This window comes from Prunus dulcis, chromosome 1, assembly GCF_902201215.1.
Source record: "Prunus dulcis chromosome 1, ALMONDv2, whole genome shotgun sequence".
NCBI lineage: Eukaryota > Viridiplantae > Streptophyta > Magnoliopsida > Rosales > Rosaceae > Prunus > Prunus dulcis.
In genome coordinates this window covers 40300848-40315583 of record NC_047650.1, presented here as the reverse complement: position 1 = coordinate 40315583, position 14736 = coordinate 40300848, and the positions used below count along the sequence as shown (strand labels likewise).

The window sequence follows — 14736 nt, the reverse complement described above, 5'->3', positions numbered from 1 at the left end:
CGTAAAACAATAGATATACCGTCGTCTATATTAGATACCAACCCTAATTTCAATAGTAATACACCGTCGTGGTAAAAATATTATTAATATAACGTCGTGGTATTGATTTCATACGACGTAAATAGTAATAAACCGTCGTGGTATTAACATTCACACGACGTAAAACAATAAGACAGACTGTCGTCTTTTTAGATACCAACCCTAGTTTCTTTTTATTTATATTTTATCAAATAAGGGAAAAACAAAAACCATTGTTCAGAGAAATCAAACCTGCAATTAAACAAGCAAAAAAAAAAAGACTTTATTTTAAAAACAACTTTGTCAATTTTCAGACGACGCTAGAACGACTGACGAACCGTCGTGGTCTACATATTTAACCAAGTAAATAAGAAGCTACCGTCGTCTTATTTAGTTGAGGTAGTTGTCTTCAAAGTTGGAAACTTTCCCTCTTTGTATGTATATTTTATCAAACTTGGAAAGAAGTAAAATGATTTTGGCCAGAAAAAAAGTAAAAAGATTTTTCAAACAAAAAACGTATGAGCATGCAAAACAGTAACCAAAATAGTGAAAATGAAAGCTTACTTTTTGCGTGCGATGAAAGCAAGAGGAAAAAGATCGATCTTTTGCGTTCAGAGACGACGAAGAAGACGAGAGGAAGGCGATGAGATACTCTGACGGTGCTCTGACAGGAAAAAAGACGAAAAGTTTTCTCTTGTAGATTGAAATTTTTAATCGGGTTTGGAAACTGTGCATGTGTAAGTCGAAAAGTTGCTAATATATAAAGCGATTTCAAAAAAATAATACGGCGGTTACATATAACTACGTCGTTTTTAACTAAAACGACGCAATTTTTGTTTTGCGACGTGGAATCATTAATTTAACGTCGTTAGGTTTAATATAACCGACGTTGTTTTCAAGTAGACGAAAAGTTGCTTACATATAAAACCATTTCAAAAAAATAATACGGCGGTTACATATAACTACGTCGTTTTTAACTAAAGCGACGTGGATTACTATCATTGAACGTCGTTAAGTTTAATATAACCGACGTGTATTTGAATTTTTAAATTATGAATAGAATTTTTTTTCCCGTGACTTTTCAGTTTATTTTTCAATTACAGTGCGTTATAAATAGAGTTTTTTTTTCGGAGGAAATTTAAAATGAAGGAAATTAATATTCAGGAATATGTAAAGTTTCTTTTTTGGATGACAGATTTAAATAAAATAAGAATATAAAATCAACGACTGTTTTTTTTTTTATGTCGTCGTTTTTAGTCGTCTTAAGTAAGACTAAGACGACGTAATATATTTGTTGAGCGACGTTGATTGTACGATTTAAACGGCGGTTTTTGGTTCGGACCGCCGTTGATTTTAAAATTTTATTCTATAAATTTGTCGCTTTCATTCATTTTCGCGGTTAAAATTTAGGGTTCCAAGTTCTTCCTCTCTCAGAGACACTGTCTCTCACATCTCAAAGACAATAATTTGGATGTCTTTCTCAAAGAGAAATTGAGCTTACTCGCATCAAATCTATGTCCACAAGAAGAAGCTTGTCAACTAGCCTTCTCACTTCTTGATCAAGCCTGATAGGACACTTAGTGCTTCTGAATACTCCTTGCTTTCCATCAAAAGAGATGCAAGCCTGGCCTCCACTCGTTGTCGAAGGAAAGTTCGTTTCTCAGGGAAATCTGAAGATCAGATGTGCCTGATCCTCTGCTTGATTTTCTTTACTAAGAAGATCCGTCAGATTTGTGATAGCCTCTTCCTTTATCAGTAGAGCATCAGAAGAAGAAGATGGGTTTCAAGAATGCGATAAAGAATAGAAATGGCTTCAGATGGCCTCTAAAGCATGAGCAATCGAATCAGTAGTTGCTGGGAGATATGATGAAGACATTGTCAATGCTTTTTTCGTCGTTTATATTAAGGTAGATTTATAATTACCGACGTAGATTATTTTGTTAAACGTCGTTAAGTTTAATACAACCGACGTGGATTTTATCAACTTCGAAATAATTGTCTCTCTGATTTCAAATATGTGTCATCTGTTAAGATTATGATGTGGAACAGAGTTCCGTCTGGTAAGATTTCGTAACCCTTGGGATCCCAGAAAAATCTGATTATTTCGGCGGTTTTCTATATAAACCGTCGTGGTTATTTCAATTCTTGTCATTAAGTAGATCTACCGGCGTAGGATAAGAAAATCAAAGAAAAAAATTGTAAACAAAAATTCTTATTAAGACGACGGTTTAAATTAAAGTTTCGACGTATAAAATGAATAAATACGACGTTAAATATTTAAAGATAACGTCGTAGAACTATACGAGAATGGCGTCGATATATTTATATTTTCCGTCGTTGTAAATTATTTTAATACGGCGATATTTTGTATTTTAAAGCCGTTGATTTGTTTGTAATTATACGGCGTCTTATACGAAAACCTCGTCGTGTTATTTTATGAGTAAAAGCGGCGGCTTTTATTGAAATCGTCGTCTTTACTTTCTACGTCGGTCGATTCATAACTTCTGCCGTCCTTTGTTGGCTTTGATTTTACACTGCTGAAATCTGTTTCAAATAGGCGTCGGTTGTTTAATTAGGTACGTCGTTATTTTTGAACAGCCATTTGAATCTCCATTTTTTAGTTGTCTAAGGTGGTATAACACGACGGTGTTTTTAGAACCGTCGTCTTTTTAAAAACCACGACGGTTTTCACTTGGACCGTCGTTGTTTTCTGGTCGTCTTTTTCACTTTTTGTAGTAGTGATGAAAAGGATTTTTCCCACTATCAAATGTTGAAGGATCTTTATCTATCTCATCATCCTCATCCATAAGCATCACTCTTATGGACTTGCTTTTGACTTTCCTCTTACCTGTACATATGAACAATGAATTAAAATTATAAAATTTAGTGGTAATGAATTAAACACTAATTGTAACTTTCACTCCATGATTTACTTTCCATACTTACTTGAGGTTTCACCATCTTTTCTCTTTTTTGAAGCTAACGAGGAAAGAAGAACATCATCGTCAAGAATAAGATCATCATCAATAATAGGATCTTGAGTTCTAGAATGGACAATAGGCTCTTGAGTCTTAACATGAATATTCCCTCACTCTTGAGTCCTAGGATCACCAATAGGCTCCACATAAATAGGCACTCGAGTATGTAGATCAGTTTCATAAGGTTCAGTGGGCATATTTCTGATGACATCAACATCATATAATTCTTGAGAATTAAGCCAAGTAAGATCAGTTGGTAGAATTGGTTCTTCAACCTCAGCTATCCATTCATCATCGGACTCAATTTCATTCACCAATATTGGATCAATCTTTGACCTCCTTCTAATACTTCTCTCTCTTAGTGCCGTATTATACTTCACATATACTAGAGCATTGAGCTTTTGATGTTCAAGTCTGTTTCTTTTCTTTGTATGAATCTAAAATGAATATAAACATACAAAATTAGATTTAGAAGCATCAAAATTTGAACAATAAATTAATAGAAGAACTTTACCTGCTCAAATGTGCTCCAATTCCTCTCACACCCAGATGCACTACAAGTAAGGCTAAGGACCCAAATAGCAAACTTTGTCAACTCAGGTATGTCCCTTCCAAAACGCTTCCACCAATTTGCTATAAAAAAAAAATCCATCTAATTAAGTTTAACATTTATTTCAAGTGTTCATTATACTCGAATGAAAATGAAAAAGTAAAGATTATAACTTGGAGTTCGTAGTTTCCTTGAATTCACAGCAAGACGACTTCCAAACTCTCATTTTGCCTCATCATACAAGTCCAACTGGATATCAGCAGCCATATGATCCTCAAAAGACAACATCCTAGTCATGCAATCTTCCAATCCCTTCCTCACTTCATCAGCATTAGAAAAAGTTTCTTCATAACGCAATTGAGGGTTCAAATAATAACCAGCAGCATGTAAAGGTTGATGAAGTTGTGGGCCCCATCTTTCGTCTATTCTTCTCCAAATGGGTTTATACTTTCTTTCAACTTTTCCGCAATTAAAAGCAATTTTCTCTTTTGCAACATCCATTAACTCATAAATAAATCCCATAGCAGGTCTCTCCTCTGAATCAACTTCTCTCAAAACCGATACTAATGGAATAACACTTTTGATGCAAAAAGCAACATGGGACCAAAAATTAACATCATATAGTATTGTTGAGTGAGCCCTAATACCTTCATGTTGTTGGACAAATGGTCCATTGTGCCATTCTCCAGAAGAAAACATTGCCTGAAGAGGTTGTTTTTGCTTATAGATGCTTTGAAGAGTAAGATAAGAAGTTGCAAACCGTGTGATTGCAGGGCGAATTATCTCTTTGTTTTTCGTGAAAGATCTCATTAAAGCAAGAACCCATGTATGCCCATAAATAAACTTCACTACTTGCTTGGCTAGTCTAATTGTATCTTCAAAAACTTTCATTTTGCTAATATCTTCTAACATCAAATCAATGCAGTGGGCAGCACATGGAGTCCACCATAACTTCTTCCTCTTCTCCATAAGTTTCACTCCAGCATTCTTATAATTGGAAGCATTATCTGTTATTACTTGAATGACATGCTCCTCTCCAACTTCTTTGACAACATCATCTAAATATTTGAACAATAACGTTCCATTTTTTATGGAATCAGATGCATCAATAGATTTCAAAAACCAAGTACCTGCTGGGCTATTCACAAGAAAGTTTATTAGTACTCTATTTTTACCATCAGTCCAACCATCAGACATAATAGTACATCCATACTCTGCCCAAGCTTTCTTATGTTCTTCCATCATTGTATTAATGTCGCCAACTTCTTCCTTAAGGATCCATGTCCTCAACTCATGCATTGATGGAGGCTTAAATCCTACACCGTATGCGGCAATCCCTTCCACCATAGGTAGCCAAAATGGATCATTTACAATATTAAATGGGAGTGCTCTAGAGAAGAAAAAACGACCAATCTTTCGACAAACTTCCTTTCTTTCTTCTTGTTTGTATGCTGAATTCAATGTACTTTGCCGAGCTTCTGAAGTGACAAATCTATCCATTGGTCCTTTTGATTTAGATTGTGCTCTAAGAGCCTCATCAACTGCAGCACTCCTAGTACCAGGGATTCCATATTCTTCATCCAATAAAGTTTCCATACTCAGAGCCCCTCCTCCTGGACCATCCCCGATCTCTCTAAGCATTTCATTTTTCTTTCTTTTTTCAAGCTGAAGATTTTTCAAAGTTGCGGCACACTCTTTTTTCACATGTTCAGGAACTTTCTTACATGGTTGCATACCATGATGAGTTTGACCTAAATGATGCTTAAGTCTAGAAATTCCTCCATTGCATCTTTGATCACAAAATGCGCATCTCAAGTATTTTTCCCCCTCTATTTCTTTTGCATACTTCCACGCAGGATCTTTTCGATTCATATCTATAAAACAATACCATTAATATTTCTAAGGTGCAAGTATGATGCATGTACGTCAAATTTCTACTATATCACATAAACGAAAAAGATAACTAGTATATTTTTAAAAAAAAATTGAAAAAAAAATTATACGAAACTTTAAATTACAGTTTATTACAGTCAAATTATACAAGTATGATGCATGTACGTCAAAAAAAAAAAAAAACAAAGACTTACTTGCAGTCGAAAGATGAAGAGAATTCTTGAAATTGATGAAGTTATCTAGTAAGGGTAGAAATTAGGGTTGTACACGTACTATATATATATATATATATATATATATAGTCCATTTGTTAATATATTCATTTAGAGAAAGAAAGAAAGAAAAAAAAGAAAAAAAAAAAGAAAAAAGGTAAGTACAAAAGCTACAGCCAGTTGGAGTTAGGAAAAAAAAAAGAAAAATATTAATTCTTGCCTTAAGTTTATTACAATAAAGGTAAGGAAAAAAAAAAAAACTGAAACTTGCGTTATTTATTTTTTCAACACACTCCAAGTGAAACGACATCATTTCACTATAAGATTATTTTTAAAACACTGCAATCAAAACAACGTTGTTTCATTACAAACCTTAAAAAAAAAAAAAAAAAGCAAGTCGTCTTCCTCACAGAAAATTTGCAGACTCTCAAATTTCTTTCAGTTCAGAAGTTTCCAGATCTGGTATGCCTTGCAACCCCTCGCTTCGCCAGGCCCCGCCTTGCAACGCCTTCTCACGCCTTCCCAGTGCTAAACGTGCAACTCACGAAACAGTCCACCGACTCGGGCGTTTTCCTCTCGCCTCGTGCCGACACACGCGAAGGCATGCCTTTGAAAACACTGCCTGGAAATGCAAAGTGACCTGGGGCTAGGTTTTTAATTGCTTCACTTCTAAATGATCATGAAAATAATTAAAGACATATATATATATATATATATTTATAAATGTATTGTGACCCTATCAAGAGGATTAATTGTCTCAGTGACAACTCCACTCTTTCTAATTTGAGTGAGCTACATTTTTTCTGAATGAGACGAATTCCATTAAATAAGATGAACTTCCTAAAATTAACACTAAATTCCGTTTTTCTAGATAATTGTACTGGGCTGGAGCACACCCTAGTCTAACTATGGCTCCACCCTTGCTAATTTGTGAGTATATGATGCTATATCCTTAATTGTCAAGGCTATAATTGAGATTTTACATGAGATGATTAAGTAAAACTCTCTTAATTATGTCCTCTTCCTTCCCAAATTAGCTAATTCAAAGTGTGGATCTGAAATCCAATGAACATTAGCCACTAATTGGAAACCAAAATGTGCGAGAAGCTCTCCAAGTTTCACCAATTTTGGATGAATCCCTCTAAATATGTGCCTCAATAGCTCTTGCATAGTGGACTATAAAATCAAATCCTTCTACCATTCTAATCAATAGCACCCAAAAACATACAAAACCTCAAAACCAAAAATCCAAGAAAAAAATAATGAAAAAAATGGCCGGAAAAACAACATGCATGGGCATTGATGCAGCTCTAACCATGACATTAATTCTCCTCATTGCCACCATAGCCATGGCGGATGATGATACACCGATACCAGCCAGCCAACCCCAAGTCAACACGTGGTTCAATAACAATGTGAAGCCGTACACAGAACGGCAGGGCACGCTTGACCCTGCCCTTACAACGGCTGAGGCTGGTCAAACCGTCATCAAGGTCATGAAAGATGGAAGTGGACAATTCAAGACTATTACTGACGCCATTAATAGCATTCCGGCCGACAACACCAAACGTGTCATTGTGTACATTGGAGAGGGAGAGTACGAAGAGAAAATCACAATTCCACGGAATAAACCATTTGTTACATTTTATGGCTCTCCAACCAATATGCCAACTTTGACCTTTGCTGGCACAGCCCAAAAGTATGGAACTGTGAACAGTGCCACAGTGATTGCTGAATCTGACTACTTCATGGCAGCTAATGTTATTATTAAGGTATTTAAATTTATCAAATCAACATGTCACATGATATTATCATCACATAATAAATATTTGTCGACATTCTTCTATTATTTTTGTGTGGGGATTAAAATTTGCGTTGATTTGTGGTTGTGAAGAACTCTTCACCAAGGCCAGATGGGAAAGCAGGGGAGCGCAGGCAGTGGCATTGAGGGTGTCGGGGAACAAGTCAGCCTTGTACAATTGCAAGCTTATTGGTTTCCAGGACACCCTTTGTGATGACAAGGGCAATCATTTTTTCAAGGACTGCTTTATTGAAGGCACTGTGGATTTCATCTGGGGAAGTGGAAAGTCTCTCTATTTGGTAATGCCACCCAAACTCTCCTTATAATTCCTCAATGAAAGGAAAATCTGTTGAGGAACTCTATATGCGAGTCTCGTCATATAATAGTGAATTTTACGTACATGTTGTAAGAGAAACGTTATATGTACGATTAACTCATCTGTATAATTGAGGTTGTTGATGGTCTATATTATGTCATGGTTTTGATGGTTAATTAATTAATGGGTGCAGAACAATGAGTTACATGTGGTGGGGGATAATGGATTAACAGTGATAACAGCACAAGCAAGGGACTCAGCTTCAGATGATACTGAATACTCATTTGTCCACTGCAAGATAACTGGGACTGGAAATGGCACATATTTGGGCAGGGCTTGGAGGATCAGTCCCATGGTGGTCTTTGCCTACACCAGCATGTCTGAGGTCATCAACCCCGCCGGCTGGAGCAACGATAACCGCCCCGAACGTGACAAGTAAGCAAATTTATATACACTAATTAAACAGTTTCATATAATTGATTGGTTTTGAGAGTTAATTAACACTTATCTTTTTTTTCTTTTTTTGTGTGTATGTGGCAATATTGTAGCACTGTGTTCTATGGAGAATACAAGTGTTCGGGTCCAGGTTCAAGTGCGGCTGGGAGAGTAAAATACACCAAACAACTGACGGACGAACAAATCAAACCTTTCCTAAGCCTTGGCTATATTCAGGGTTCCAAATGGCTGCTTCCTCCTCCAAATCCCAAAGTGTAGATATTGAATATAATTTTCTTAATGGGTTCCACAATTTAGTAATTAAAGTTCAATTTTGAAAATTTTGGGATGGAAAAGCTTGTTTGTTGCCAATGTTTTGGTGCTAACAGAATAAATTGTAATTTATCGATTTGTTATGGATCAAATATACATGTCTGAGATTTTGGGGCCGAGAAACTGTATGTCTCAGGATTTTATCAACATCATGCGGAGGAGAACTCCCCTATTCAACATATTATATATGAGGTCGTCGGTCTCCATCAATTGATCAATTGTCCAACAACATAACATATCAAACTATTGTAAAACGAATTTAACTTCAACCCAAGCAAAATGTGATAAATAATATATTACATAACCATATCTACATTTCTCATAAAAGATGCCATAAATCAAGTAAAATTTTCTATTGCCAGACTGTGAGTTCGTAAAATGATTTTGTTGAATCTGTATGCACGATACTCAGTATGGCAACTAAACGTTACTCTTATATATTTGTATAAACACAGTATAATTACATGTAGAGAAAATTAAGAAAGCAATACATTTTTCAGCTTCAATGGCGACAAATGGTACTGAAGAAAACCCCATCAGTACAAACTTCTACATGGTGAGATCCAACAGCAGAACAGTCTCCCTTATTCGACAAATGGTACGCCTGGAAAACTACTCCACCATATTGAAAGAGGATGAAGATGTTGGACACCCTTTACTTCAGTGGCTTCTGTGAAGTTAGCAGGGTTTAAAGCTGTCACAGCCATCCATGCCAATTGCTGCCGAACTATATAGGTGCTAAGGTGGCTGATCTGACGGCTGTGGTTCACGATTGGAAGAGGTTCAAGAGTTTATCTAATTCCAAGACCATCACTAATGGCGTTAATAGGATTCTTGCCGACAACACCAAAAGTGTCATTGTGTACATTGGAGGGGGAGAGTACAATGAAGAAATCACAATTCCGCGGAATAAACCATTTGTTATATTTTATGGTTCTCTAAAAACTATGCCAATTTTGACCTTTGCTGGCACAGCCCAAAAGTATGGAATTGTGAACAGTGCCACAGTGATTGTTGAATCCGACTACTTCGTAGCAACTAACCTTATTATTAAGGTGCGTAAATGTATCATGCCAACAAGAAATATTTCATGTTACGTGATATTATCATCATGCACAATAATCATTTATCAACATTCTTTTAAAAATTTTGTTTCCATATTATAATTTGTGTTTGTGAAGAACTCTTCGCCAAGGCCATATGGGAAAAGGGTGGGAGGGCAGACAGTGGCATTGAGGGTGTCGGGGAACAAGTCAGCCTTGTACAATTGCAGGCTGATTGGTTTCCAGGACACACTTTGTGATGACATGGGCAATCATTTTTTCAAGGACTGCTATATTGAAGGCACTGTGGATTTCATCTGGGCAAGTGGAAAGTCTCTCTATTTGGTAATGCCATCCAAACTCTCCGTATTATTCCTCAATAAATTTTGTTATATATATATTTATACCACTAGTAAAAAAAACCCTTGCGTGTCCAAATTTTGTGATATGAAAACTTCGTCGCTCAAAGTCTCATCGTCGCAAAACGTCACTTTGCGTGAAAAAGTTTGTGCAACGACAAAACATTGTAGCTCAAAGTGACTTTGCGCGACGAAACACTAAACTTCATTGCACAAAGTCTTGAGGGACGAAGTGTGTTTCGCCACGCAAAGTATTTACAAAAATAAAAAAAAATTATTTTAAAAATCTTTGCATGACGTAATCCAAATATTTCGTTGCCTAAATCAATTTATTATTTTTATTTATTTATTGTAGTTCGGATTGGGTTTTTGTTAGAAAATACATAGTTTAAATTGACGATCGAATTAGTTCATTGTATTCATATAGGGTCTATGAACATCGAATTAGAAAATACATAGTGTAGCTGTAAAAAATCATCAAAATCAAAATTGAAATAACCGTTAAATCATTATTTTTCATTTATGAACATTGAAAAGATTTGTCCCATTACTTGATCTCTGAATGTTTATTTTTTCCGATTTTTGGCGTATATGATTTCGAAGTAGAAACAAACAAGTTTGACGGTTGGATCGTTGAAACTAGTTTCGTAGAATGCATATGCCATCAAAAAAATATCCACTAACAATTTAGAGTTTATTTATACTTTCGTTAAATATAACATAAGATTTTGAGGTATTCACTAGTGTAAATATTTTAAATTGAAGATCAAATTCAGTCATTGTATTCATATAGGGTCAAGGAGTGTAGCTGCAAAAAATCATCAAAATTGAAATTGAAATAACCATTAAATCGTGATTTTTCATTTATAATAGTCGAAAAGTTTTGTCCCATTACTTGAGCTTTGAATGTTTATTTTCTTTGATTTTTGGCGTATATGATCTAGAAGTATAAACAAACAAGTGTGACGGTTGGATCGTTGAAACTAGTTTCGTAGAATGCGTGTGCCATCAAAACAATATATTCACTAACAATTTAGAGTTTATTTATACTTTCGTTAAATATAACATAAGATTTTGTGGTATCCACTAGTGTAAATATTTTAAATGGAAGATCAAATTCAGTCATTGTATTCATATAGGGTCAAGGAGTGTACCTGTAAAAAAATCATCAAAATCGAAGTTCAAATAACCGTTAAATCGTGATTTTTCATTTATAACCGTTGAAAAGTTTTGTCTCGTTCCTAGATATCTGAATGTGTTTTTTGTTGCAATTTTTGGGGTATACGATCTCAAAGTATATACAAACAAGTTTGACGGTTGGATTGTTGCATGGTGTGTGTGTATATATATATATTTATTTACTTATTAAGTAGCTTTAAATTTATTTATTTTGTACGTATAACACTTAAGAACTTGAATAGTGTATATATTTATTAGTAGCTTTAAATTTATTATTGTAGTTAGGATTTAATTTTTGTTAGAAAAATATATTATTGTGGGTTTTATGTTTAAAAAAAAAAAAATTGAATTTGAAGGGAGTAAAGTCACATTTTCAGTAAACTTTATAATAATAATATATATTTTTTAAAATATAACAATGGGGTCGTTGTGCAAAAAGCAATAGCACGACGTCATAATGTAAACATGCGTCGGGCAAGCCAATTAATTTTTCATTTAATTATACATTATAAATTTTAAGATATAGTTGTTTTCATATGTTTTTATTATTTTTTGAAAACTTTGCTCAGCGAATATCAATATTTCGTCGCCTAACCCTTATTTACTTATTTTTATACTTTATACTGTTAAACTAAATTATTTATTTATTTTTTATTATTTCTTTGAGCTACAAAAATACATTTGGTCGCCGAAAGTTAAATCGTAAAATAAAATAATTTTATTTTTTATTATTCATAACAATTATTTTTATAAATATTGCACTATGAACCAATTTATAAATATTCGTTGCTCAAAACTCTAAAAATTTGGGTGAGCACAAAAAATGGGACGCGGGAATTTTTTGGTCCCCAAAACTTTGCACGACCAACAATTCGTTGTGCCAAACTCTAAAAATTTGGGCGGGCACCAAAAATGGGACGTGGAAATGTTTTGGTCGCGCAACCATATTTGTTTTTTTGTAGGGAATTGTTAAGACTTTGACTGCAAAAGTTGAGGATTAGGACGCTATCGAAACATATCCTCCGCCACTACCACCATAATAGGCCTGTATTATGATTTTATTATTATACTTTGTTAATTTATGTGTACATTTTGAATATTATATATATTGGATAATTGATCACTATTTTTCATATGTAATTTTATTTAGAATATGTCAATCTAAATTAAAGTAATTAAAAAAATAAAATCATACAATTAAATTTTAAAAGTAAAAATTTGAATAAATTAATATAATTAAATTAATATAAGAGAAATAATAAAACAAAAAGTCAAAAACCTTGCGCAATAAAAATATTTCGTCAAGCAAACTATTAAATTAGTTTATTTTAATTAAAAAAATTTTAAAACACAAAAATTAAAATATTTGAAATATTTCGTCGCGCAAATATTTGGGCGACGTTAGGATTCGTCGGGCAAAATAGATTTGCATGACGTTAAGGTACGTCGCTCAAAGTAGCTCTGCACGACGAATATTATTTTTCGTCGCGCAAACCTTATCTTCACGAGCTTTGCGAGACCAAAATTTCGTCACGCAAGTTTTGCGCAACCAAAATTTCGTCACACAGGTTTTGGCGATGAAATTGTACTTTGCGTAACAAACTTATTTCGTCGCGCAAAGTGTTTTTTGTAGTAATTACACAGAGAGCTTCCATTGAGAGATCCTCAAATAATATTTAAGGGACACCCCTTGTAGGACCCACTCCGGATTGTATTTTACTAATTCAAACCATCTATTTTGTAGATACACATTCAAAGATCATCTCTACAAAAAATCAATTGAATCCGATATCATTGGACCACTCAATTGAGTTATTGAAATTTTAGTAATTTCTTGAAGCACCACCGTGTTCATTGATTTTGTAGGACACAATTGGATGTCGAAACAGTTTCCAATGTTTCTAATTTTTTGTGATGATGATTTATGAATGAAGACCTAAAAAATAGATGGTTTGGATCATTGGAAAAAAAAACTGTAGGGTATCCTAAAGGGCATCACTCAAATAATTTATTTGAGGAATCCTTCAATAAAAGGGAACTGTATATATAACAAATCAGAACGCTATACGCGAGTCTCGTCATATAATAGTGAATTTCACATACACGTATGAGAAATGTTATGTACTACTAACTCATCGCTATAATTGAGCTTGTTGGTTGTCTATATATACTATGTCATGGTTTTGATGGTTAATTAATTAATGGGTGCAGAACACTGAGTTACATGTATTGGATAATGGAATAACATTTATAACAACACAAGCAAGGGACTCGATTTCAGAGAATACTGGGTACTCATTTGTCCACTGCAAAATAACTGGGATTGGAAGTAACACATATTTGGGTAGGGCTTGGAGGACCAGTCCCATGGTGGTCTATGCCTACACCAGCATGTTTGAGGTCATCAACCCCGCTGGCTAGAGCGACAATAATCGCTCCAAACGTGTTAGGTAAGCAAATTAATATACACTAATTAAACAGTTTCAAAAAATTGATTGGTTTTGAAAATTAATTAATGCTCATCAATAATTTCTTTTTCTTTTTTTGTGTATGCCGTAATAATATTGTACCACTGTGTTCTATGGAGAGTACATGTGTTCCGACCCAGGTTCAAGTATGGCTAAGAGAGCAAAATACACCACACAGCTGAATGAGGAACAAATCAAGCCTTTCCTCAGCCTTGGCTATATTCAAGGTTCAAAATGGTTGCTTCCTCCTCCAAATCCAACAGTGTAGATTTTCTTAAGACTAGGAAATAGTTTTCTTAACTTTGTATACATGTTTATATATGGGTGCTATTGAGAAAGCCTCACGCACGCCTCATGCAAAATGCACAATGTATAAAATCAATATTATGCTTTAATTTCTAAAGATCTTCCGCTATACAATTTGAGCACAGTTTGTCGATTTGATTGGGACAAAAGATACATATGCACAAAGGACCCACTAGTGTATTGGTTTGGAGTATTTACTCTCTCATGCAAGGTTCTGGGTTCGAGTCCTATTTGTGTAATGTGTGTGAGTTTAGTATTATAGCTCATTTCAATAGGAAAAGACCTTAAAAAGAGAAGATGTATATGCAACAATGTGCAAAAATAAAAAATGAACCCCCTTTCAGTTTTCACATAAGAAATAAGTAATGTATTTCAAAGTATCGATCCCTTAAATAACTTCACCTTTTTCAAATTTGCTACAGAAAAAACATATAAAAAATCAAAGTGACCTAGATCCTAGAACTAGACTTTTAATTGCTTAACTTCTAAATGACCCGGAAACTAAATACAGAAAATTCTAACTTCTTTTAACTTTGTTAATTTTTTTTTAATATTACTTTTAAAGAATTTGTTTTTGGTCATATATTAATTTTTAAAGATAAGAATTAAGTAACAAGTCCAGTTGTAATAAGTGATTAATTTCATCCACTTTTGAGTGAGAGTATTGTCTCTCTTATTGTAATATCATCACACAACCACCAAAAAAAAAAAAAAAACAATGGTTCTACTATTACCCATAGACATGCGTCAAGTCTTGAGAATGATGGTGAAACTACACATTAAGCTAAAAGTAGTGAACAAAAATGCTCTTAGATAATATAATATTGTCATCGGGTGGTTTTTGG

At 34.2% G+C, this 14736-nt stretch overlaps 1 protein-coding gene and 2 pseudogenes across 1 annotated transcript; 2 read left to right on the top strand and 1 right to left on the bottom strand.

Annotated features, from left to right (window-relative positions):
• Positions 1-3768: 3768 nt before the first annotated feature.
• Positions 3769-5418, bottom strand: LOC117619942. Its single transcript, XM_034350021.1, has one exon. It carries the CDS (start codon positions 5416-5418, stop codon positions 3769-3771), a length of 1650 nt encoding a protein of 549 aa, XP_034205912.1.
• Positions 5419-6842: 1424 nt separating this feature from the next.
• LOC117638545 lies at positions 6843-8724 on the top strand (annotated as a pseudogene).
• Positions 8725-9041: 317 nt separating this feature from the next.
• Positions 9042-13853, top strand: LOC117619934 (annotated as a pseudogene).
• The last annotated feature ends 883 nt before the right edge of the window (positions 13854-14736 follow it).